The sequence below is a fragment of the Xiphophorus hellerii genome, chromosome 7 (genome assembly GCF_003331165.1).
Source record: "Xiphophorus hellerii strain 12219 chromosome 7, Xiphophorus_hellerii-4.1, whole genome shotgun sequence".
Taxonomy (NCBI): domain Eukaryota; kingdom Metazoa; phylum Chordata; class Actinopteri; order Cyprinodontiformes; family Poeciliidae; genus Xiphophorus; species Xiphophorus hellerii.
Window position 1 is genome coordinate 18,294,467 of NC_045678.1, and position 25,656 is coordinate 18,320,122.

At 35.8% G+C, this 25,656-nt stretch overlaps 1 protein-coding gene across 2 annotated transcripts in view; it reads left to right on the top strand.

Moving 5' to 3' along the window:
- grb14 (growth factor receptor-bound protein 14) overlaps positions 1-20,309 on the top strand; it is a 30,511-nt gene extending 10,202 nt beyond the window's left edge. The window contains exons 2-14 of one of the 2 annotated variants that reach the window (XM_032567319.1): positions 2,471-2,559; positions 6,238-6,394; positions 7,794-7,915; positions 8,338-8,412; positions 8,491-8,628; positions 12,072-12,182; positions 12,313-12,408; positions 12,764-12,826; positions 14,916-15,032; positions 16,257-16,326; positions 16,405-16,492; positions 16,946-17,039; positions 18,490-20,309. In XM_032567319.1, the coding sequence (XP_032423210.1) occupies positions 2,497-2,559; positions 6,238-6,394; positions 7,794-7,915; positions 8,338-8,412; positions 8,491-8,628; positions 12,072-12,182; positions 12,313-12,408; positions 12,764-12,826; positions 14,916-15,032; positions 16,257-16,326; positions 16,405-16,492; positions 16,946-17,039; positions 18,490-18,636 (1,341 nt within the window). In that variant the 5' untranslated portion in view covers positions 2,471-2,496 and the 3' untranslated portion in view covers positions 18,637-20,309. The remainder of the gene's footprint in view (positions 1-2,470; positions 2,560-6,237; positions 6,395-7,793; positions 7,916-8,337; positions 8,413-8,490; positions 8,629-12,071; positions 12,183-12,312; positions 12,409-12,763; positions 12,827-14,915; positions 15,033-16,256; positions 16,327-16,404; positions 16,493-16,945; positions 17,040-18,489) is intronic. The other variant, XM_032567318.1, reaches the window with a different exon arrangement.
- Positions 20,310-25,656: the final 5,347 nt, after the last annotated feature.

A 25,656-nucleotide genomic window follows, 5' to 3' on the forward strand; every position in this document is an offset into this window, starting at 1 on the left:
AAAAAAATTTAATTGTTCTGCTGCAAATCGCAAATAATTTGCTTAATGTATCAGTTTGTCCTGTATTATTCCTAATGCATATCTGATATTGGCAGCATCTACTTAAATTTCAACAATAAATGCGACCAAAGCAACTGTGAAATTCATTGATGTCTAAAAACTCAAAGTAGTTTTTATTCTGTTTCGAATACCTTCAGATCACAACAGAAGTTGTCTTTGAAAAGAGGTAAAAATAAAGGCAAAGTTGAAGTCCAATTTTATCAAGAAACATGCAGGATGCCCCCCACATCATGATAAAACTATCAACCTCATAGTAAGTTTCACTGGTTAAAATGTTTCATGTTAACCCCTTTGTATGTATATCACGCCTCTGTTTGCTATTTTGCTGCTACAGCAGCAGTGAGGAGGGTCTTGACTGAAGCACCAACGGTCAAGGACAATGTGTCTGGAGGTAACTTTGTTATGGGAGCTGTGGAGACTCTGTTATCGCTTGGGCTCCATTAATTCCAATTCATTTTAGCCGTGTGATAACTAGCAGCGTCTACTTGTCTGTGCTCTCACAAATCAGTGAGCTGTGTTTCCAGATAAAGACTGAAGTCTGCTGTGGGAGGCTTCTCTTTCTGCTGTCTGTTCTCATGAATTTAGTGTGAGCACAATTGTGTTCCCTATACTCCTCTGTGAAGGCAATCTATATAGGCATCTTTTAATTAGCAATCATAAATGAAACAGGGAAAGATGTTAGATCTTTATTTTCTCTCACAGTGGAATTGGGTGGGGTTATATCGGCTTTATGTTTGTGTGACAACTGAGTGTTTCTTACTGAGTGAGGCAAAATATTTGCAGCCAGACATCATTCCCACCAGTTGGCACAATGTCTGACAAAAGTCATTACATCCCTAACCCTCTTTTTCACAGTTTGTTATGTTCCATAAGTAAAAGTCAATGTATTTTATTGAGATATTTGTCATTGACCAACACAAAGTGCGCTGTAATTTGAAGAAGAAGGAAAATGTTTAACAATGTTTTATTACAAAGGAAGATGTGGCAGTGGAACACCATTGTATAAAATACTGACACCAATATATAAAATTCTGTGCAAACAGAATTATATAGATATATTGTGAAGCTGGCTGGTGGCAGTTTCCTTCCATGGGGATAGCAGGTACAGGGATGTTGGTCAGAGCTGATAGAAATATTTATGGAGGTACGTAACAGGGCAAAACTGCAAGAAAATCTGTAGATGCTGCAAGACTTGAGACTGTGGATGAGGTTCACTTCCGAGCAGGATAACACCCTGAAACAATTGCAACTGTCACCAAAACTGCAACAGAATCAAAATATATTCCTTTTTTTTTTCTCCGAAGAGTTTTTGTGGCGCTAGTGGCTCGTATTTTTTAGACAGTAGGCAGACAGGAAGGAGGGTGAGGAAGACATGCGGCAAAGGTCGTCGGGACCGGGAGTCGAACCCGCGACGAGGACTAAGGCCTCCAAACGTGGGGCGTGCTAACCCCCTGCGCCACCACAGCACGCCCCCAAAATATATTCATTTGTCCTGAACACTGAGAATAGTTCAGGCAAACCTAAGAACTAAATTTGATTGAGAATACAGGATACTTGAAAACGAATGTTCACATCAAATCCTAAATCCACCCATTTTTCATGATATGAATGAAAAAAAAAATCAGCCTCTAAATATGTGCAAAGCTGGTTGAGACACACCCCACATTCTACTAGAATGTGTTTCTACAAACCCTTGACAAAAGAAAGTAAAGTACAAATCCAGGCCATATTTTTCACATTTTTAATTGAAAAGAAATTTGTAGAGCATACACTGTTTTCTTTTTCACTTGACAGTTGTGTGTGTTGTTCTTCAACATAAAATAATAAGATCCATTGCGGTTTGTTTTTGTAACATGACAAAAACTGAAAAGGTTCAAGGGGTATACATATTTTTGTAAGGAAGTTCAGGTATTCATAGTGTTTATATTTGTGTATTCTGGGTTACAGATTGTAATAATCTAAAAATAGCTGTGTGGTGTCTAGAGATATAATCAGCTGAACCATCTCATATTTGTGAACTCTTTAACACATTTGCGTTTTTCTTTTGTTTATTCACCGTCTACTGTTTCTTTTGAAACAATCACTACTGTCCCTCTAGCCCTGCGGTCTTTATATCAAATCTGATTGACATGAGAACATTTTTTTTCAGTATCTTGTTAATATGAGCTCCCTTTTTCTAAAAGGCGAGAAAAGGAAAAAAGATATAACATTTTCAAGGACAAAGGAGGAGTTTGTGTTGTGGGGAGGCAGAACAGTTTAGTTTCTCACACTTGGAGGGAGCTCACTCCAAAAGGGTTTTATAGGATCAAGTATGGTTACTATGTAGAAAACATTCAAATTTGTCATTACCATCGTCACAACTTTAAATTATTCTTGCCTTCAACTACTGAATGGATGGTTTATCTCCTAGTTGTTTAGGCGTGTAAGGCAAGAAGCATGAATTTCCATGCGAGAAGAGTCACCTTGCCTGCCATCACACCTCTATGTCTACAGAAGCGGGTAAGAATTAAGCAGGGATTTCCTGTTTTCTCTGATATTGCCATAACAGTAAAGTTTTTCCCTCTGTTTTCTTCTGAATTGTTGACATTACTTCCTGTTTCAGATTTAGATTTATATTCAAAAAGTGTCACATGAAGTCCATTTTCAGAAAACTTTCATTGGACTATACATGTTGTCATCTAATAGTTTGCTTACATTCTGTTCAAAACACATTGAGTTATTTTAGCTTCTCGGTTTTCTGTTAGTCTTTTTAAATGTAGTTTTTCCATAATACATTTTTCTATTCCGCCAGTCAGTCAGTTACACTTTCAGATGTGTCTGAAAGACTTGGAAGTCTCTATCTTGTTAGACTGCTTTAACTGGAACGTGAGCACACCTTGTGCTTTGCTTAAAGGCTCATAATTATCTTTGGGTATTGCAACAAATACTGATTTTAGGGTTCCTTTAATAATGTGTAATCTCTTCTTCCTTCCTATTTGTTGAATTTGCCTGTTTACATCAACATTTTGATGTTAAATAATAAGCCTTAATACAGAATATTATCCTACTATTATACATGAAAATAGCTTTTGTTCAACTCTCAAAACTCATGATTTCTTCCAGAAGTCACTTTGATATGCAAAGCTGCAACTAACCTTAGAGCTTGCTTATCAGTCGTGCTTGATAACATTTATCGTTTTTCTGCAATTTGTCTACTGTTGCACACTGATTATGTCTTTCTAGCTATTGCCTCCCAGTAACTTGAATCAGAGGGCAGGTTTGCCATAAGTAGCTGGTTGTACAACTGTTTGTAGCAGTTAGAAGCAGCACCTGGTCTGGAAGCCCTGCAAGAATCTGAAACCATCAGTTTTTCCAGTGTTATGACATGACTGGGGAGAAGTGGGAGGATAATTCAGTTGGTTGTCTTAGTCCAGGCAGGAGGCCAGCTCCTCACCCTCTCTCCGCTCAGTGACAGAGCCACAGCTGTGGGAGTGCGCTTCAAGGTTCAACCTTAGGAGGCTAATTGGCAAAATGGCACACGCTGTACTGCCCTTGAGATAAGAAGGTCTAATAGAGGAGTTTGTGTTCAATGAGACTATATTTAGTGCTGTATGGTAAGTTTCTGGATATACTCTGCCTTGTCTGGCTGTCTTTACAGCACGTAATGTACCGATGCCTTGCCCCAAGTTTCACCGATCACCTTGGCAAGACACTTTTTCAGATCAGCAGTTTAGACAAACTTTTTTTTTTTCACAATTTTTCTGGGCCTCTATTGTTTTTTTTTGTTTGTTGTTGTTTTAAGAGATTTTGAAGTCTCACTCATTTTGTCACAATACAACTTTTTTATAAGGATGCACTGATAAGACAACACCATAGTGGGAATTTATAAGTTAGAAGGAAATTTGTACATCGTTTTTAGAAATACATTTTTAAAAATTTTCTATGTGAATTTGCATGTAGCCCCCTTTTATTAAAGCAGTATGGAAACATGTTTTACAGGTTCAAGACTATGGACGTTTCTTCAAGTTTTGCACATTTAAAGATATAACTTTTTCCAATTCTTTCTTGCAAAATAATTTTAAACAGCAATTTTGAACTCTTCTCCTCAGATTATTAGCTAGATTTAGGTGTGAACTTTGACTGGGCCATTGTAATACATAAATATGGTCTAATCTAAACCATTTCTTTGTACCTCTGGCTGCCGATTGTGGACCAGTTGGAAGTCAAATCTTCACCCCAGTCTCAATTTTTATGTGCCTCTATTAGGTTTTCTTTCCTATTAACTCTGTCTCCCCAGAGAAAAACATCCCCACAGCATGATAATGCCATTACAGTCTTCCACAATATGCAGTGATTTATTCAGGGGGATTTGCAGTGTTTATTTTCTGCCCAGCAACTTTCGTAAAAATAAATAAATCCTGTATGACCTCTATGGGAAAAGCTGCAAAATGAATTTTTTACTGTTTAATTTCTTTCAGCAATGTTTTTCTTTTCAATAAAGGCCTGATTTTTGGAGTGCAAAACTAATCGTTTTCCAGTCAACAAATTCTTCCACATGAGCCAAGGATCTCTGAAGCTCCCCCAGAGTTACCATAAGCCTCTTGGCTGCTTGACTTGTAAATTCTCTAGTTAGCCGGTAGGTTTATTGTTGTGCCGTAATCTTTTCCATTTTCATATACTAGATAAAACAGAACTCTGCGAGACCTTCAAAGCTTGGGGTATTGCTTTAAATTTCTCAACAACTTTCTCCCTGACCTCTCTGCTGTGTTCCTTGGTCTTCATGATGCAGTTGGTTCTCTATGTTCTCTAACAAACCTCCAAGGTCTTCACAGAACAGCTGGATTTGCAATGAGATTAAATTACACACAGGTGAATGGTCTATCACATAAAATGTCAATACAATACATTGACATTTGTGATTATATTGTGACAATGTGAAGAAGTTTAAGAGGTGTGAATAAATTTGCAGTGCAGAATAATGCATACCTGTTCTTTTCATAAATTGTGGCTTTGAAATTGAACAAAATGCACAGTATAATATAATTTAATCTACATTTTATTTTATTGTTGCACATTTGTAATTGCTATTTAAACGTTTTTTTCAATATATTTCAAAAACGTTGGTATCCATGGAGACCCCTAAGTTCACAGTACCAGTTTAAGCTGTCATATTATAAGCTGCTTCTCTTGTCTGCTCCTTATATGTCTGAACATGTGAATCTGTTGTAGTTTTTCTCCACCTGTGTGATTGGTTATGAATGGAACGTTTGTTACTGCATCATGCAATGTAAACTATATTAACACTGAATGGTAGGGTTGTTTATTAAGTGCAGTTGTTTGTTTTACTTGGCATCTATTACTGAACTCTAAATGAACAGATTTAAGACTTAAGACCTTTCATAAAAAGGTCATGTTATTGTTGGAAGCATTGCATCCTTAGATTTTTGGGCTCAGTTTGTTTGCAACTGCTCTTTGAGTTTTTGTGAGCCTTTAAGAAATATTATCACAGGTGCATGAATGTTATTTTAAAGAGATTTAAGCCATAGACCGATAAGGTCTAAGCCACAGACCTCTCTTTTTGGAGGAGAAAGGATGCAGGTGTTTCAGTAGGTGCCCCAGTGATGCATATATCTGGAGCTGGGAAAGCACAGTGCTAACAGGCTGTTTTGTCATGCAGCTTTCTAGTTTTACTGCAGCACAGAGGAAAACACTGAGATGGGGAAAACTCAGTGGGAACCAGCAGAGACTTGCTGTGAAGTTTGATATGTGCTTTTATGTTGTGAACCGAAGGGAAAAACAACTTTTGCAATTCTGTGGACTCAGTTGTATTTTGTGGTTTTAAAGCTTGCCCAGACACAAAAGATGCCCCACTCCATACAGAGGGGGAGCAGATTGATTAATAATAATAATAATAATAATAATAATAATAATAATAATAATAATAATAATAAATTAAGTTTCATCATGTTATTGTCCACTCTTCACATCCTCATATGTGTGCAACATACTTTGTGTATTTTGTTATGCGTTATGAAATAAATATCAAGTTGATGAGGCAGAGAATGTATTACTTTTAATGCCAGAACAGTTTTAAAAACACTTCATTTAGATTTCCTTGTGGCCTATTTCTTAAGTGAAGAATGATCTCAGTTGCTGCATGTTTGGAATGGTCCTTGATTAAATGCTATTTTCTTTCAGGTGATAAAAGTGTATGATGAAAACAACACCAGCAAGGCTGTAGAGGTGCCCACTGACGTCACCGCCAGGGACATATGCCAGCTATTTGTCCTGAAGAATCACTGCATTGATGACCACAGCTGGACTCTTATTGACCACCTCACCCAGCTAGGAATAGGTAAGATATTTTTAGGCTCTTTGATTATCTGGCTGGGCATATTCCAATCTGAGAGTACCATAATTTATAAGGAACTGACATGGTCCCTAATATATTTTGATTAATTATTTTCCTTTTATATCACTGTAGCCCCACTGTTAATTACAGTTAATTGCCATTAATATAGAATTTAGAGACGTAAAATATTCATTTTAGTTGATTTATTTAATATGCATGTCAGCAATTGCTGTTTTTTTCCAATCAACTTTAAATTGTGCTTATTGTGCACCTTTAGTATTATTATTATTTTTGTAATTTGACACTTCCAGTCCAAAGCAAATTGTATGAAAACATAATGAGAATAAAATTCTGCTTGGCATTATTACTCTTATATTCTGTGACACTGGATGGAGGCGGTAAATACAGCTGAAACCAGATAGATAGATAGATAGATAGATAGATAGATAGATAGATAGATAGATAGATAGATAGATAGATAGATAGATAGATAGATAGATAGATAGATAGATAGATAGATAGATAGATAGATAGATAGATAGATAGATAGATAGATAGATAGATAGATAGATAGATAGATAGCAGTTATTGTCATTGAACAGAATTCAACGAAATTTCCATTGCAGCTCCCGTGCAAAAGGTCAAATATATACAGTAGAAATAAGCAAACACACAATAATAATAATAACAATATATACAACTAAATTAACTAAAGGCACTCATAATTTTCTAAATTATGAGATACAAATTATTGTAGTTTTTTTCTAGCACTTTCTTAACGATCAAAACTTTATTTGCTATTAAATCGATATTAAACGTTGTGATTTGGATCAAACATTGAGTATCATTCTTGGGTGTCACCTTTAGTGTACTAAATGCCCAGACATTGTGGGTAAAGTAACATGAGACACAAAATTAGTAGAGGCTGTCGTTCAGCATCAGTTTGTGCTAAATAATACATCATGTATTGTGTACAAGTCATTGTGTAAATCCAGCAGAACAAACTTAGCTTTGTCTTGCCAGGAAGTGGGTGGAGCTATATTTGGTTTGCCAGGTGAGGGGCTGGGCTTCGCTTTGGTTCCTAGGTGACAAAATTGTGATGCAACAATTTAGAGGTTTTTGAAACAAGTCGTTTTGCAGACACCAGCAGAACATTTACCTATTTCCAAAAATATTTTATTTTTAATTTTTATTTTTTGCTCTTGGATTGTTTCTAGTAACAGATATCAAAATGAAAGTACAGAAATATGCTAAAAATTATTTTGGCATAATAGTGAACCTTTAAACTTATAATTTAGTTTGGTTTGATAATACACCTGTTTCCCTGTAACTGGTTACACACTTGTTAAAACCTTTCATTCATTACACTTTCATTCATGTTCTCCCTCTGTGTTTTCTCCAGAAAGGACCATAGAAGATCATGAATATGTTATGGACGTGCTATCAGGCAATGGGATGGAGACTGACAGTCGACTGTATTTTAGGAAGAATTATGCTAAATATGAATTCTTTAAGAAACCGCTGGTGAGTTTGCCACAAAATTCTACTGAGTATAAAATAATCAGACCAGTGGTGGTTCTTGCATGAATGGTGTCCTGGACAAGTCTATTATCTAAATCATCTAAAATCAGGGATGGGATATCGTGCAGTGGAGTCTCACACAAAGCACATAAAATAGTTTCCCATTTCCCTGCAGCAAGCAGAGAGCACACTTTCCCCATTGAGAGATAAAATCAATAGCAACTTTGTTTAAAGCCTAGTCATGACAAGTAAATTATATTTTTCTGTCTGGTGCTTGTTCCTCCCTGGAAAACTTCCCATATGACCCACATCAAAATCTGCCACTGGATCACATACATCTTGTAACTGTTTAAAAGATGTATTAATAAATACATTTTGTAAATGTAAATGTAAATTTGTTAAACAAATATTGCTAAATTTTGTAGGACTTTTTCCCAGATCATATGGTTTCAATATCAACAGAAACTAATGGCATTGTGGATCACTCCGAGCTTATTGAGGTATGGAGCTTTTTGATTTTGATAACCAATGGTATGGAAAAAAATATGAATGGTCAACTATTTCTCATCCCCAAACAGACCTTCCTCAAATCCAGCACTTGTCCTGAGATCCATGGCCACCTTCATGTCAAAGAGCAAAGCAAGAAGTCCTGGAAGAAGTTTTATTTTGTTTTACGGAGGTCAGGGCTTTATTTTTCCACCAAGGGAACTTCTAAGGTTAGTAAAATACACATTCAATAAATAATTAAGCAATGTTTTTGAGTATTTTATTGATATAATTTCAGTTTATAATTTTAGAATTATACATCTACTGTAGTTTCAAAATAATTATTTTTGCATTATCTAAGGTTGATGCAATTTGTCCTCAGAGGGGTCTAAATGCATAAAACCAATTGGAAACCTCTTTTCTCTGTAAAATCAGTTCATGATCAGTTCCTCCTCTGCATGTGCACCAAAGGTGTTATAAAAAGGCACTGGAGCAGGTTGAGCTTGGTTTTACTGAGGCCAGCTGCAGTGGAAACCATACTCTATGAGGGGCCGTTTAGGACAAAATTTACGTTTTGTCTCTCACACACTACCAAAAACTCTCGCATACTCCAAAAAAGTAGCCACGCACACTCCAAAAAATTACGTTTTGTCTCTCACACACTACCAAAAACTCTCGCATACTCCAAAAAAGTAGCCACGCACACTCCAAAAAATTACGTTTTGTCTCTCACACACTACCAAAAACTCTCGCATACTCAAAAAAATTACATTTTGTCTCTCACACACTACCAAAAACTCACGCATACTCAAAAAAATAGCCACGCACACTCAAAAATTACTCACGCACATTCAAAAAATACTCAAATTGCGTATACACACACTACTAAAATGTCACACACACACACACAAACGTTAACTTTCTCGCTCACATACACTACTAACAGCTCGCTCACATACACTACTAACAGCTCGCACATTCACAAACGTTAACTTTCTCGCACACATACACTGCTAACAGCTCGCACACACACAGACGTTTATCTCTCACATACACAAGACTAAAGTTGAACACACACACAGTACTAAGACTCGTTTTATGTATGTGTGAGAGCGAGACTTTTTATGAATGTGTGAGAGCGACACTCTTTATGAATGTGTGAGAGCCAGACTCTTTTTGAATGTGTGAGAGCGACACTCTTTTTGAATGTGTGAGAGTTGTCACGGAAGAGGCGGGGCATAATTTTTGGATCAAACTGCGCATGCGTAGATCCTAAACTATAAGTTTCGATTGTTGACTCACTGTATGTTCTATTACTTAGTATATTTGTGCTTTTAAATATATATAGAACGTTTAACTTTCTTGTAGATTAATTGTGCTATAGAAATAAATGAATCTGATTGATTGATTAAAAATAGCAAAATTGCTGTAGTACAATCTGTCCACTGGGTGCCAGATTGTAGCACTGCGGGCAGTCGTTGAATCGTTTAATGCGCCTGTCAAAGTGCTGGTTGCCTCCGGAGAAGATAGAATGGTGTTTAAAATGGCAGCTGCCTGACCAATTCTCTCTCGTTTCGAATTAGAGTTAGCCATGTTCGGTATAGCAAACTCTTTCTTCTTCGGCACTAGTTGGCGCCGGTTAATAATTCCTGTAATACTGGCACCCAGTGGACAGATTGTACTACAGCAATTTTGCTATTTTTAATCAATCAATCAGATTCATTTATTTCTATAGCACAATTAATCTACAAGAAAGTTAAACGTTCTATATATATTTAAAAGCACAAATATACTAAGTAATAGAACATACAGTGAGTCAACAATCGAAACATAGTTTAGGATCTACGCATGCGCAGTTTGATCCAAAAATTATGCCCCGCCTCTTCCGTGACAACTCTCACACATTCATAAAGAGTGTCGCTCTCACACATTCAAAAAGAGTCTGGCTCTCACACATTCATAAAGAGTGTCGCTCTCACACATTCATAAAAAGTCTCGCTCTCACACATACATAAAACGAGTCTTAGTACTGTGTGTGTGTTCAACTTTAGTCTTGTGTATGTGAGAGATAAACGTCTGTGTGTGTGCGAGCTGTTAGCAGTGTATGTGAGCGAGAAAGTTAACGTTTGGGTGCATGTGCGCGAGCTGTTAGCAGTGTATGTGAGCGAGAAAGTTAACGTTTGGGTGTATGTGCGCGAGCTGGTAGTAGTGTATGTGAGCGAGAAAGTTAACGTTTGTGTGTGTGTGTGTGACATTTTAGTAGTGTGTGTATACGCAATTTGAGTATTTTTTGAATGTGCGTGAGTAATTTTTGAGTGTGCGTGGCTATTTTTTTGAGTATGCGTGAGTTTTTGGTAGTGTGTGAGAGACAAAATGTAATTTTTTTGAGTATGCGAGAGTTTTTGGTAGTGTGTGAGAGACAAAACGTAATTTTTTGGAGTGTGCGTGGCTACTTTTTTGGAGTATGCGAGAGTTTTTGGTAGTGTGTGAGAGACAAAACGTAATTTTTTGGAGTGTGCGTGGCTACTTTTTTGGAGTATGCAAGAGTTTTTGGTAGTGTGTGAGAGACAAACGTAAATTTTGTCCTAAACGGCCCCTCATAATACTCTGTGCTGTTGACAAGTGAAGCTTATACCTGGTCTGCAGCCATGCCAGCACACCCAGTTTTCAACTGCTTTCATTTCTTACAACAGTAGGTCTTTTGTTGTTAAAGTACAGGTAGGTTTGGTATGGCGCCCGCTTTTCGTCCTGCGTGTTTACAATCCATCTGGTGTCTTGGTCAAACACTTTGCTAGTCAGTCAGCACAGACATTAATGGCTGAAGCATTACTTTAAATAAGGAAGTGGGAACAGTGTGTCACATAAAAGCAGAACAATGAACGTCTTTCAGTTATTTTTACTCAGACAGTTATCTTTGACACAGTGTAGCTATTGATACTGTCTCTATGTCTAAATATGTGCTTATCTCTTTCATTAAATAATTTGATTTTTCAGATAAAAATTCTGTTTCAAATATCATGCTCCACAATTGAGTTCTTACATTTTCTCATGTTCATGCTAATTTTATTGGCAATACTATCTATTTTGATTTCATCGAAATATTTTAAAAGAAACCATGATAATTTGTTAGGAAAATATGCTTTTGCTTTCTCATGTATTTTCTATTAATCATTGTGACATAAAATGAAATAACAACCATTACCATTGGCATATACATGTATATTGACCAGAAATATGTCTTGGTTCCTCGTACTGTGTCCTATAAAGATTTTTATACCTTCAGAACTTTCCAATAATTTTAAATGTATTTTATTGGGTTTTAATGTGACAGGCCAACACAAAGTAGTGTGTAATTGTTATATGGGTGGATAATGACACATGGTTTTTCAATTCTTTTTTTTAAATAACAACATAAATCTCTGTGTTTACATATGTCATCAGCCATATTCAGTCTGATACACCTAAATAAAATCCACAACAACCAACTGCAACTTGTGCCTAACATGAACAATTTTGGTGTATAAGGCATGCTTCTCTAAGGCTCTGTATAACTTTAGAGTAACAGTTTTAATGATGAGCAATTTTTTGTTCTACTTTTTTTATATTTCCATTTGAGCTCCTAGCCACAGCAGTCTTTGCTGTATTTTCACAAGAAGCTCTGTTTGATGTACAGGAACCAAGGCATCTCCAGTTCTTTGCTGATTTCGCAGACAGTGACATCTACACTGTTTTATCAGCCAAAAAAGCGCATGGAGCACCAACAGAGTTTGCTTTCTGTGTCAAGGTAGGGAGAGCTTCTTTTACTTCATGATGTTTGAACTTGTTTTAAAAAGAGAAGAGAACTATCAAAGCTTTCAGGTTTCCAACACACATTGTATTTCAATATTGTGTCTGCTTGTTACGTCTCACTGCAGGCTACAAAGTGCAGTTCATCTCGTGATTTGAAACTGCTTTGTGCGGATGATGAGCAGACCAAAACCTGCTGGATCACAGCCATGCGCTTGTTAAAGGTTGGCTTGCTGATGAATAACTGTGGCTGATATGTAGGAAGAGGAATGCTGAGTCAGTGCTAGAATCAGATTTAGCTTTGGAAAGAGGTCAAGGGAAACTATCGAGTGATGCTGGATTAGCATTCCCGCTCTTGATAGAGGCAACATGTGTTCATTGTCTGGATATCTGATGGAGCAGTTTGAGGCATGAGTTCATCACACTCCTCCATATAAAAACTGAGTGTAGCATAAAACATGAATTTCAGGGGATGTTTTTTTTTTTCTTGTCTTCACAACAAATAAACAAGGTTTAAAAATTAAATGCAATGTAGTATCTGGGCTCAAATAAATAATTTCAACCTTCTTCATCTTTCAGTTTGGGATGCAACTTTACCAAAACTTCATTCAGCCTCATCAAAAGCAAAAAGTCTCACCAATGGTAAGCTGAAGTTGTAAAGTTGTCTGTAATAATGGAAGCTGAAGGTGTTTGTGTAGTGTTCAGGTGCTATTTAGGTTATTGTAAATTTGTTTATACATTTCTATTCCTGAATATCAGCCACAGTTTGTAGATGGGCCGTTTTGTACCTGTCATTGCTCAGTGTCTTTCTTGTTGTTGAATTATGAACTGACCTTAATGGAGGCAAATGTGGTCTGCAGTTCTTTAGATGTTGTCCTTGACTGTATCATGACCTCCTGGATGAGTTGTCAATGCACTCTTGGATTACTTTTGGTAGCTAGTCAGTCTTAGGAAGCTTCACCACTTTCCCATGTTTTCTCCACTTGTGAATAACAACTCTTGCTGTAGTTCACTGACTTCCCAAAGCCTTAGAAATGATTGTGCAACCCTTTCCAGAGTGAGAGACTTCAATAACTGTGTTTCTTATCTTCCCCTAAGTTTTTGTGAATAAGTCTATGGTTTGCTGTTTTTGGGATGTTTAAATAGGTTTCAATGGATTTTTTTTTTAAATCGAACATATCTATCGAACTTAGATATCCAAAAATCTGGTGATTACAGATAATACAGAATATGACAAAGGAGGCAATTATGTTTTCTCTTTAGGCCAGACTAGTTTAGATACCTTTTTTATATTGCCTGAGCTACTTTTTGTTTTTACTCTGGTTTTCTTTGTTTTTACTCTGGTTTTCTTTGTCTAATACATTTAGACAAAAAAACTGCAAAAACAAAAGGCATTTGTATGGCACTATGTGTTTTTATTTCTTTGTATGTATGGATCATTAGATGTTGTTACCAAAATCTGGTCTGATTTCCATGTCCATAGAGCTATAAAAAATTATATGTTTACTGAGAACATTTTTGACGTCTTCCAACATTTTCTCTGTGCTGTAAAAACTATACTACCGTAGTAGGATTTCTTTGTGAGAGAATACTTCGCTTTAAAGAAGTAATGGAACACTATAAAAGTAAACAAGAGTGTAAAGTGGACTAATAAACTTGAACCATGAGACAAAGTTCTATGAATTGCTGAACATTTATATTTACTGAATGGTTTTTAATGCAGTACTATAAACTTGTCATATGCCAGTGTTCTTCTTTTAGCCTCTGTTAAAATAAATCATTCAGTGAAGCCTTAAAAACAATGTGAAAGCATTAAAAATGCAACAGTGATAAAATTCTGTAGGACAAATAACTCACCTTCAGTGTTTTAATGTGGACTTCATGTCCCAGAATAGCCTCAAACTTTACTGAGGCAGCAAACAGAATCTATTTATGGGTTATGTGCATGCTCGCAAGCTGCCAGCCTTCTAAAAATACATAATGATCAGCTGCTCTCACATTTGACAGCTCATCCCTTCTTCTTCTTTTCCTGCTGTCATGGGGTCGAATGCTCCCTGGCAGACATAGCCAGGAGGATTTGCTAGAAAGATTGGAAAGTATGTGAATCAGCTCGATGCCAAGCTGGGTAATTAAATTTTATGTATAGATAACATGATATGTTTCAGCAGAATTGCTGCCATTTATAAATGATAGTTGAGCTGATGAGTATTTACGGCATATGATGTGGGTCAGAAAGGATAAACAGCAGTAAAATAAATTAAAAAAAATGTTTAAGAGCACTCATTTTAATTGCAGAGCTTAGTTGGTGGAACAGCAATAAGTGTTGCAATTTGAAAGCTTTGAGGTAATCCTCATAAGAAGAATTTTCTTGACTGTGTGTGTAGTTTAAAGCCACTCACTCTATGACAGCTTAAAAGAGTAAAATGTGCCCATGTGTCATTCTTTCCAAAGCCACTCTAATCCCTTTTCAATAGGGCTTTCTGTCTGGAATTATCTAGAAATGATGAGGATGGAGTCACATTACACAGACACTAGGTGGCAATGCAATCCCACATTGCAGCAAGCCTTTAAACCTTATAAAGATTCTTATAAAGTCCTTATAAAATGGACTCAATTAAAAACAATCTGCATTTTATTTCCATGATTTAGATTTTTACTTGCTTGAACTAATGTGTCTTTTATGGTTTAATTACAGTGCCTAAAACAATATATAATTTTGTTACCATTTCAGAGAAGCATCTCTGAGAACTCACTGGTGGCCATGGACTTTTCTGGTCAAAAGACTCGAGTGATCGAGAACCCGTCTGAAGCTCTCTCTGTGGCTGTGGAGGAAGGCCTGTCATGGAGGGTGAGTCAAGGATTTCTCAACAAATGTCTCACTCTATGCAGATAGAGACCAGCTTTATGTTTATTAACAAGGTAGAAATTTGTTAAAAGGAGTACATGAGAGACAAATCTACAAAATGATTTATGTTTTTTACTTTTTATCCAAAATATTTTATAAGTGTGGTATACCTTTCTATATAATGTATGTAAATGTATACTCTGGCACCTCTAAAAGGAGTTCAGTGCAACTAACTGCAGAAGTTACCTTATTATTGAATAGAGTCTACCACTATGTATTTTATTCTCAGTAAAAATCCAACTGTTCTCTGAAGGACTCAGATGTTTGTTAGAGAACATAAGTGAACAAACAACATCAGGAAGATCATGGAAGTCAGCAAAGAGGTCAGGAAAAAAGCTGTGTAAAACAAGAAAAATAAATTGTGGACAATTTAAAAGCAGGATATGTTATCTGAAAGTTTCCAAAATTTCAAAGAGCAATTTATAGCTTGAAAATGGATAAAAAAAATGCATCTGTAAGCCTTCCTGGAACTCCTTTTTACATTTTAACTGACAATATGAACAAGGCATTAATCTGAGAAGCAACCAAGAGGCCCTAGGTAACTCTGGAGGAGCTGCAGAAATTCACAGATCAATTGTGAGAATCTGTTGACAGGGCAACTATTAATACTGAGCCCTTCATATCTGGGCTCTGTGAAAGAGCGGCAGGTAGAAAGCAAGAGGGAGTCCAGTTTGCAGTTTTCCACTTGTCACATAAGGAAAAGCAAACATGTGAAGGAGCTCAGATACAATAAAACCACAATTTGAATATTTGGCCTGTGTGCAAAACACTGTTGATACTGTCAATACAATTTGACTGAGCTTGACTTAATTTGCAGAAGAGGCAGAGCTTTGATTTGCTTGATGTGCAAAGCTGGTTGAGAAATATTAAAATCCATGCATCATTTTCTTTCTGCATCAAAATTATGTGCTGCTTTATATGAAGAGTGCTTTGAGTAGTCAAAATGATTGGAAAGTGCTATATAAGTTCAGTCCATTTACCATTTAAAATCAAAAATTTTAATTTTAAAATTTAATTTAAAATCTCAATAAAATAAAATGAAGTTGGTAGCTGCAATGTGACAAAACGTAAAAAGATATATATATATATATATATATATATATATATATATATATATATATATATATATATAAGTTATATTATGAAGATCACTCATGTCTCCCTCAGAGGAAAAGCTGCCACCGTTTGAGTGGTCATGGGAGCCCCTCCTCCACACAGAGCTCAGTTCCAAACCTAGGTATGTGAGATACTTCTCTATCTGCTTCACATATGTACATATGTAATAAAACAGCTAACTCCAATCTTTGTGCTGTAGCAATCCACTTGGCTCAGCCGTGGTTCCATGGAAAGCTGTCTAGGGAAGAAGCTCAACATTTAATTACCCAGCAGGGTCTTATTGATGGGTAAGTTGTTCATTTTCTTTTAGCATATTGTCTTGCTTAAGACAATTGGGATTTTGCAAATAGGGTGACCTCTTGCCTCATATCATTTAGAGAGTTTTTCTGTCTTAGCTGATTTGGAAAAGAGCAAGTATAACAATACATTTATAATTGTTTACACTTAGACCAATCATGTGCAGTTGACAAAATGATTATTTACAAATGATGACCATTAAAATGGCTACATTTATGTGCTACAGTGTCAGAGCTTAACACTTTCCTTTGCTTTTATTTGTCAACACGTCAGTGATATCTTTACCAAGACAACTACAACAACAATCTTTAATTGACTATATTATGTTATACTACTCATCTCAATAATTCATAAAGATTTAAATATTGGTAAGTCTCAGAAGGTGTATTTTAACATACATACTTTGGCTTAAACTACACTAACTGGGTTTCTTCCTGTTCCAGAGTGTTCCTTCTGAGGGACAGTCAAAGCAACCCAAAGACGTTTGTTCTCTCACTCTGCCACATGCAGAAAATCAAACACTTTCAGATTCTACCAGTAAGTACACTTATTTGCATAAATCTAAGCTAAACTGGAAAACATTTTCTTTTGATTAAAAGGTTGGTCAGATGAGGGTGTTTTTACAAATACAGACCAAAATTATTTTATTTATGGTAATAAATTGCTAAAAAGAGAAAGAAGATATATGTCATAAGATTATTTAACATCTCTACAGTCAGAGCTTAACTCAAAATCAAATCAAATCGCTTTGATTAATGGCACTGGTTGTTTTCCAGACCAAATTTGGAGTCATAGTATAAAACAAAGCAAACAAAAAAATTAAAAACACTACAGTATAAACTTTATTAGATTTTCTCCAACTTTTCTGACAGATTGGATTATTTGATGCCTGAACAACACCAATACAAACAGTTTCGCTGGATTCACATACAGAAGTTCCTAGCTGGAACGGATGGAGACTTGTCATGCACCATTTTTGTTTTCTATTTTCAACCAAGCTTCCAAATGTGTTGAGATTCACCTGTGCATTTACTGTAAATAAGATGGATGACATCTACCCTGCTATTTTACCTGCAGTACAGCTTAATATCATTATTATGCACATTGTCTTGTTTTCTGTAGTCATCTTACTATCTTTTGTTGCAATGACACCAGACAAATCTCCTTGACTATTATACAAGTTGTCAGATATATATCTGCCATCTCAATTTAAATTTAGAGAAGTGTAAAATCTAATAGGAGGTGGAAAGACCTGTCTGGGAAAAAAAAAATATATATATATCTTTAAACCACTTCCATGATTTTGTTAACATACAGAAAGAAAAAATATTTAAAAAAAAGCACTTACAGGACTTAAATAGTTATACTTTAAGCCTGTTAGCCTTACATAGCATTACTTCATTGTAACATCCACGATGTTGTGCCTCAGTCATGGGAACACAAGTTAGAAGATAGTTGGTTGTAAGGGTACATTTTATCCAACTAAATCACAGTTTCCAACAAAATAGGAAAACATATTGAAAAACAGTGGTGTAGACGTATGGCTTTATTAAAAATTGTATTTTACTATTAAAATGCCATAAATCATCTTAGAATATATTGTAATAATTTGTTTCAAATGTCCAGAAACTTGTGATAGAGCGAATTGAGGACTTTGGATATCTCCCTTTTGTATTTCTTTTCACATAATCCAACTTGACTCTAATTTATGGATTATATCTGGGGCTCCTTGTTCTTTTGGCTCAAAACATGTCCTTGTATGACAGTAGCTATACATTTGAAGTCATTATCATATACTGTCAAATAAACCTAAATAAAGGTTTAGATGTCCATGAAAAACAGATGAGAAATGAGTCAAACATGTAAAATAAACTCTGCACCAAGGTCAATTTCACTTGTTTTCTATTTGCCACAATTGGCAGTATCTGTATTATATTTGTCTCTGTTTTATGTGCACATGTGAATTTTTGTATTTGGTCCATTTTAGGTGGACGATGAAGGGGAGCTGTTCTATACTTTGGATGACGGTCACACACGATTTACTGATTTGATCCAGTTAGTGGAGTTTTACCAGTTAAACCGTGGGACTCTCCCCTGCAGACTGAAGCATCACTGTATCCGGATCACCCTGTGAAATGGACACTCAAGACTCCCCAATGGGCCCTTCACTCTGGATTTTGTTGGACAATTTTTTGCCTTACAGAAGAACAACGTAGAGACTATGGTTTTCACAATGTGGAACATTCTCCATCTTACTTTTTCTCTTTCAGGAAAGGTCAGCTTTCAGAATGGACTGCATAACCATTATAGATTGCAAATACGATTATTTTTTAACTCAGTTGTGTCTCTACATGTATTGGGAAATCTATTTTGCAAAGCCTAATCATGATGTTTTGCTCTAAAAAGTGTGAAATTGTGTCACTTCACAATATAAGTGAAACTTTTTTGTAATAGCTGATTTTCTAATGGTGTACACATACAATATTACTGAAACTCCTTTATACTCTACAACCACAAACTATATTATATTTTATTGGGATTTGTTTTTCTCGGTATGCCAACATGCATAATGATGAAAGAGAAGTTTTTCTGAAAATGTAAAAAAAAAAAAAAGTGAAATTTCTCCCTTTGCAATTACAACTCCAAATGCTTTGGAAGATGTATCTAATGATTAACATTTTCACAAAATAGCTTGTCAAGTTTTCAGTGACCTCATCTGACCACAGCATTTTTCTTCCGTTCTTCCACATTTTCTGTGTCTCGTATATGTCTTGGGGAAAACTCCAAAAAAAACTTCTTAAGATTTTCTCCTTGCCAATTTTCTGTAAAACCCAGATTTGTGGAGCACATAACAAATACCTTCCCTGCCTTCAGATTATCCCACCTGAGCGGTGGATCTCTCCAATTCCTCCAAAGTTACCACAGGACTCCCAGCTGTCTCTTCTGATGAATGCATTTTTGCCTGGCCTGCAAGCAAAGGTGGATAACCATGTTGGTTTGTAGTATTACCACACTCTTTTCATGTCTAGATGATGATATGAAAAGATATGAGACTTCCAAAGCTTTATACCTGATCAGTCTGCTCTTTCTTGGTCTTTCTGATGTTGTTTGTTAAGAAATGTTTTCTAACAAACCTCTTCAGTTGTTGAATCATACTAAGCACATGTGAACACTATTTACTAATTGGTTGACTTCTGATCGCGATAGATTGCTCCATTTTTTTATGGGCACTAGATGGCTGCTGAGTAATTACTACATGCCACAATTTAAAAAAAATATGTGCAAAAAAAGGCAAGCCTGCAAGAAAACTTTTAGTTATGTGCATCCCAATAAAAATATATTAAAGTTTGTGATTTTAAAGTAGAAAAAAATAGAAAAAAGTTAAGGTGAGTAACTATTTTGGGAGGTATTGTAAACATGATTCATTTCAAATAAAGAAACATATGCTTAATTGCATGCATGCAGTTCTGAAAACATCAGTAAGAACAAGTTTCAGCTGTTCAACATAAATAGGGCTATTTTTTCTTATTTTTGTACCTCTCAGTGTTCAGGATTTTTTTTTTTATTTGTTTAGTTGAGAGAAACAGCCTCTCAAGAAATAGTACAGCGTTTTAAGCTGCAAAACAGAAACAAAAGGAAAATGGTGAGAGAAGTTTGTCTTTCTGTAATTACTTCTGAGCTTCCTTAAGAACAAGAGCAACAAGGTGTATCTTACAGCTTTTACCTTTCAGTCATTATGAAGAAATTGTGTATAACCGATTTTGATCATACTGAATTCACCTGTAAAATAAAATGAGCCCCTTTGGAGTTTGTTCTTTTTGTTTTCTCACCTGGATTGATTGTAACTTGATGCTATACAACCACTGTAGATCACCACTTAAAGGCAGTGTCAGAAATGGTTTTGTCATAGTTGTTTGTATGCCATTAGCACTGCTGTGTAAAATTAGCATAATTCATTATTATTATTTAAAAAGAAAAAAACAAAACTACATTATTAAAAGAAGATATTTTGAGTCACTTTTAAAATAGATGTCTGCGTTTTATTTTAGCTTCAAAATTTTGCATTCAATTAATAATACACTAGCAGCTTAACCTTTATAATATATGTACATGGGGAGGTAATTGGCATTTTTTGACCCTTTATTTCCCAGGTATTTTCTTATTTTTAATTATTATTTAATCATCACTTGGTGATATTACAGATTAACAAACAGAGGTACTGATCCACAAAATAACAAATAACCAACTAGATAAGAGAACAAACAACAACAACAAAACAAACAAATAAACAAAAATAAAGGAGGTACACATTAAAATGGATACATATAGGACAAAGACAAAACACAGAACATAACCAAATGGTGTTGATTAATCTACGGTTACAGATATTTTGGATAGAAAGGCAAAAAGGACAACAGCAACAAATATTATAAACAAGTAAAATAATAAAAATACATGCCAGAACAAAGAATAAATAAGCAAAACATTGAAAACAACTAAAGAACATGTTTTGTGATTTTTTTTTTTTTTTTTTAGTAAATTGTCCCATTTTCCCTCCCTTGCCCCGGGTCTTTGTTTTCACAGTGGCACAACTCACCAGCATTGAAATGGCATCTAGAATAATGGAATATATTTTATTGATTCTGATTGATTTTTATCTATTGCTGTTTTTTGTTCAATTGTTATCTGTGGTGTGAGAAGATCTAGCCATTGTAATGTACCAATTTCTTCTTTTTTTTTTTTCCAAATAAGCGGTGTTGTTTTTTTGGCAATAGTCAGTGCCACAACCAGCAATGTGTCCATTGATTTGGAACTAGATCTAGATTTAGAGCTAACATCTAAACCAAAGATTTCTCTTGTGGTATTCTTTCTCCCCATGCTATTTTCACACTATGAAGTGTGGTACACTATGTCAGTGTACCACACTGACATAGTTTGACAGCAGGGGGGTGCTGTGGATCGACTGGTTTTCAGATGGAAGATCAGAAGTTTGATTTTCTGCCATGTCGAAATGTTGTTGGGTAAAATGTTGAACTCTATCTCAAAAAATGGTTCTGGTGCCCTGTGCGTTAAAGCTCTAGATAAACTACCAAATTGGTGATTTAGTATTAATTACTAAAGTAATGAAAGGTAGATAATGCAGCACTGATTATATAAGGTTTAATTTTACTCCAATTTATGGAAGAGGGAGCAATCTGGCTGAAAAAGTTACAGCAATAGAGAATTTAAATGTTACAAGGAAGAACTGTCTTATAAATGGGAACATTTGATGTGAAGATCCAATACTTGAGTTCTGATGCAGGCATTTTAAAAGAGAGATGTGTATTGACTGACTAAACTCAACTCTTGTGACATGTGTTTTGTTGTTGCTTTGCCTGACTGGATTTGACCTCTACCACACCCCCAGTAAAAAGGCTATAATATTTGCAGTAATTTTTTTAAAGTAACATTTCTTTTAAAACTCACATAGAATAAGATATCTAATAAATCTGTTTTATCTTGATGTAATTGCTGATGTTTAAGGAGATACAAAGACTGCAATGGCTGTTTCATCTTTTTGTCTGTCTTTATGAAGTCAAACATTTTACATTTCACGGGAAAAGCCACCTTTACCTTCATCCACTAGATGGTACCAGAGACATTTTCCTTGCTTGATTTTTCTTTTGATTTCCATTTTCTTACACTCTTGTCCCTAGTGGGGTCGGAAGGTGCTGGTGCCTATCTCCAGCTAACGTTCCGGGCGAGAGGCAGGGTACACCCTGAACAGGTCGCCAGTCTGTTGCAGGGCAACACAGAGACAGACAGGACAAATAACCATACACACACACACTCACACCTAGGGAGAATTTTAGAGAGACCAGCTAATCTAACAGTCATGTTTTTGGACCTTGGAAAGAAGCCGGAGTAACATGGGAGAACCCACGCATGCACAGGGAGAACATGCAAACTCCATGCAGAAAGACCCCGGGCCGGGAATCGAACCCAGGACCTTCTTGCTGCAAGGCAACAGTGCTACCAACTGCGCCACTGTTCTGCCCTTTCTTGAAACCATAATACATATTTAAACATTAATATTTAATATATTATTTAAAGAATGAATGAATATGGTCTTATTTATCTTACTTATAAATTTAAAAAAACATACTTGCCTCATGTATTGTAAACTACTCCATAATTTTATTTATTCATAGCAATTTAAGAATACTCAAATAATCTACTTGTTGCTGGCATTTCATAGGTCTCTGCGTTACAGCAACCATTTCAGTACAGTAACTTCTACACTAATGATGGTTAAGATAATGTTAGCTGCTTGCACAGTAATGAATTTGTGGTAATCTTGTAAGAATGGTATTTAGGGCTCCACGGATGAAAATAAATGCTCATGGATATACACTCCCCAAACAACAAAAAATGGAAAAGGATATCTTGTCAATCTCCTCGGTTGTGATATAAACACATTGCCCCTATACCTGCCCTGCTCCACTTCAAGCACATATTTCGAAACACTTCTCTCATCCAGGGGAGATATGCGCACACAGAGAAGTCTTAAACGCACCCCTGCTTCCGAGGTCTTGTGCTAAATGTTGTTTTGGATGTATTCCTGCCATTGATCGGAGTCTGGCTGCAGGGGGAGAGATGGCAGCTGGGAGAGACTGCGCTTCCTTTAATGAATTCATCCAGCTCAAACGGCCTGTGGATACACAATCTCTCCCAGTAAAGAAATCTTGTCTCCGTTCTATCTTGGCCCTCATGGACAACCAGCAGGGTTTGTAACACCTCACACCAGCATACCATGAAGAATTTACTCCTGCCTGCTCTCGGACTCTTATGACTTCAGGTTCTGTTCTTGAGAGCTGTCAACTTTGCTCTGTTCTTAAATGCCCCTCTTGTTGTATTCCTCTTGAGTGTATTAAATTATCTGCCTTTGCCTTTTCTCAACCAATGTCTGCATATATCCAGTGAAGTGAAGACCTTGCTGTTTGCTGTGATTCACAAAGAGGCATTATTTGGACGTGGGTTAAAGTCTACAAGGAAATGACAATGGTTTTGTTGGGAGATGCACTGCGGTGAAGGTTAGTGGAGTATTTTGCTGGGTTTTAGCAGAAACATTTTCCCATAGGGAGCATGTAAAGCCAGAAGCAAATTTGAGTCATGATCATTCTTAGCCTTGTAACAAATTATAAAGGTTTTATTTTCACATAGTGTGAATGAAACAGTTTGCATAAACTTCCAATGGGTTTCATGGATCAAACTAGCAAACTCTGTATAGTTTACTGAGCTGTATGGTGCTCTTTTCTTATCCTTATTACTGCTTTTATTGACATTGTCAACCATCATCGCTTCTGTAACTCTAACCAGACATAGTAGAACTGTTGTTTCAACAGAAATCAAAAATCTTTTAAGAAGTGAATTGCAGAAGGTGTTGTGATGGTTTAAGAACTCCCAGCAACTTTCAAAAACATTCATTATTGTGAAGTGGAAGGTTAATGAGACATATATATATATATATATATATATATATATATATATATATATATATATATATATATATATATATATATATATATATATATATATATATATACAAGGAAGAATATATGTCCAAAGGTTTGGACACACTTTCTCATTGAATTCAATGAGAAGGTGTGTCCAAACTTTGGTCTGAAAAAAAAAAAAAAAAAAAAAAAAAAAAAAATATATATATATATATATAAAAAAAAAAATAAAAAATTCCCTTCTCACCCACCGCGGGTGGTTCTTATCCTCTGAGCTCGGGTCCTCTACCAGAGGCCTGGGAGCTTGAGGGTTCTGCGCAGTATCTTGGCTGTGCCAAGGATTGCACATTTCTGGACTGAGATGTCTGATGTTGTTCCTGGGATCTGTTGTAGCCATTGGTCCAGTTTGGGGGTGACTGCCCCGAGGGCCCCGATGACCACAGGCACCACTGTGGTCTTCACCTTCCAGGCCCTCTCCAGTTCCTCCCTGAGGCCCTGGTATTTCTCTAGTTTCTCGTGCTCCTTTTTCCTGATGTTGTAGTCGCTTGGTATTGCTACATCTATCACAACGGCTTTCCTCTGTTGTTTATCCACTACGACATATATATATATATATATATATATATATATATATATATATATATATATATATATATATATATATATATATATATATATATATATATATATATATTTTTTTTTTTTTTTTAAATACAAATCTGCAAAGTGTGGTGTGAATGTTTATTCAGCCCCCTTTACTCTGATTACCCGATATAAAATACAGTGCAATTAGGAAAAGAAAGTTCATCTGTGTGTAATTTAGCCTCACCTTAAATCCCATTAGTTCCCTGGATTTTCTTTAGAGAACACTAGAGAAAAAAACAAAAACATAATAAGGACCAAGAATCATAATAGACAGATCAGAGATAAAAGTCATTGAGATACTATGTGTGAGGAAAAAGTAACATTGTAACATTATGTTGTGGGATTTTTTTCTCTTCAGCTGGGACAAGGGGGAGTTGATGGAAAGGGAAATAGAGTTAAACGCAACCCTGGCAGAAAACACATCAAAAGCTGCTTCTCTGACAAGAGTTAATGTTTTCGAACAGTTTTCATCCAAGCCTCACCGAGTTTGAGTTTTTTTGTTTTTGTAAAGAAAAATGGGCAGAAATGTTAGTCTGTACATGTGCAAAGGCGGTGGAGACATATTACAAAAGACCTGAGGTGAAACATGCTTCTACAGGGTGTTGACTCAGATGACTGAATACATTTACAGAACTAACTAATCAGAATTATTATTTGTAAAAAAAATGTTGAAAATCAGTTTGTTTTTTTTTGTTCCACTTCATGGACTTAAGTTATTTTGTATTGGTCTATCTCATACAATTCATACGAGTATTTTTACAGTATCACATTTATTTGATCAAAACTCTTTCAAAAGAAGATGTTTACTTTCTTTGTATCAAGCAAAGGAGACTCCAAAATAACTGTTGTTTGCCATGGCACTGTTAGGTTGAGATACTGAAGCAAAAAAACCCCAAACAAACAAAAAAACAAAACAAAAATCACATGGATAAACATAAAGCACCACTTGTAGTTTCTGTTTGTCCAGCACTGCACCACGGCTGCCTGCTATTGGAAGCTAGAAAAGTACATTT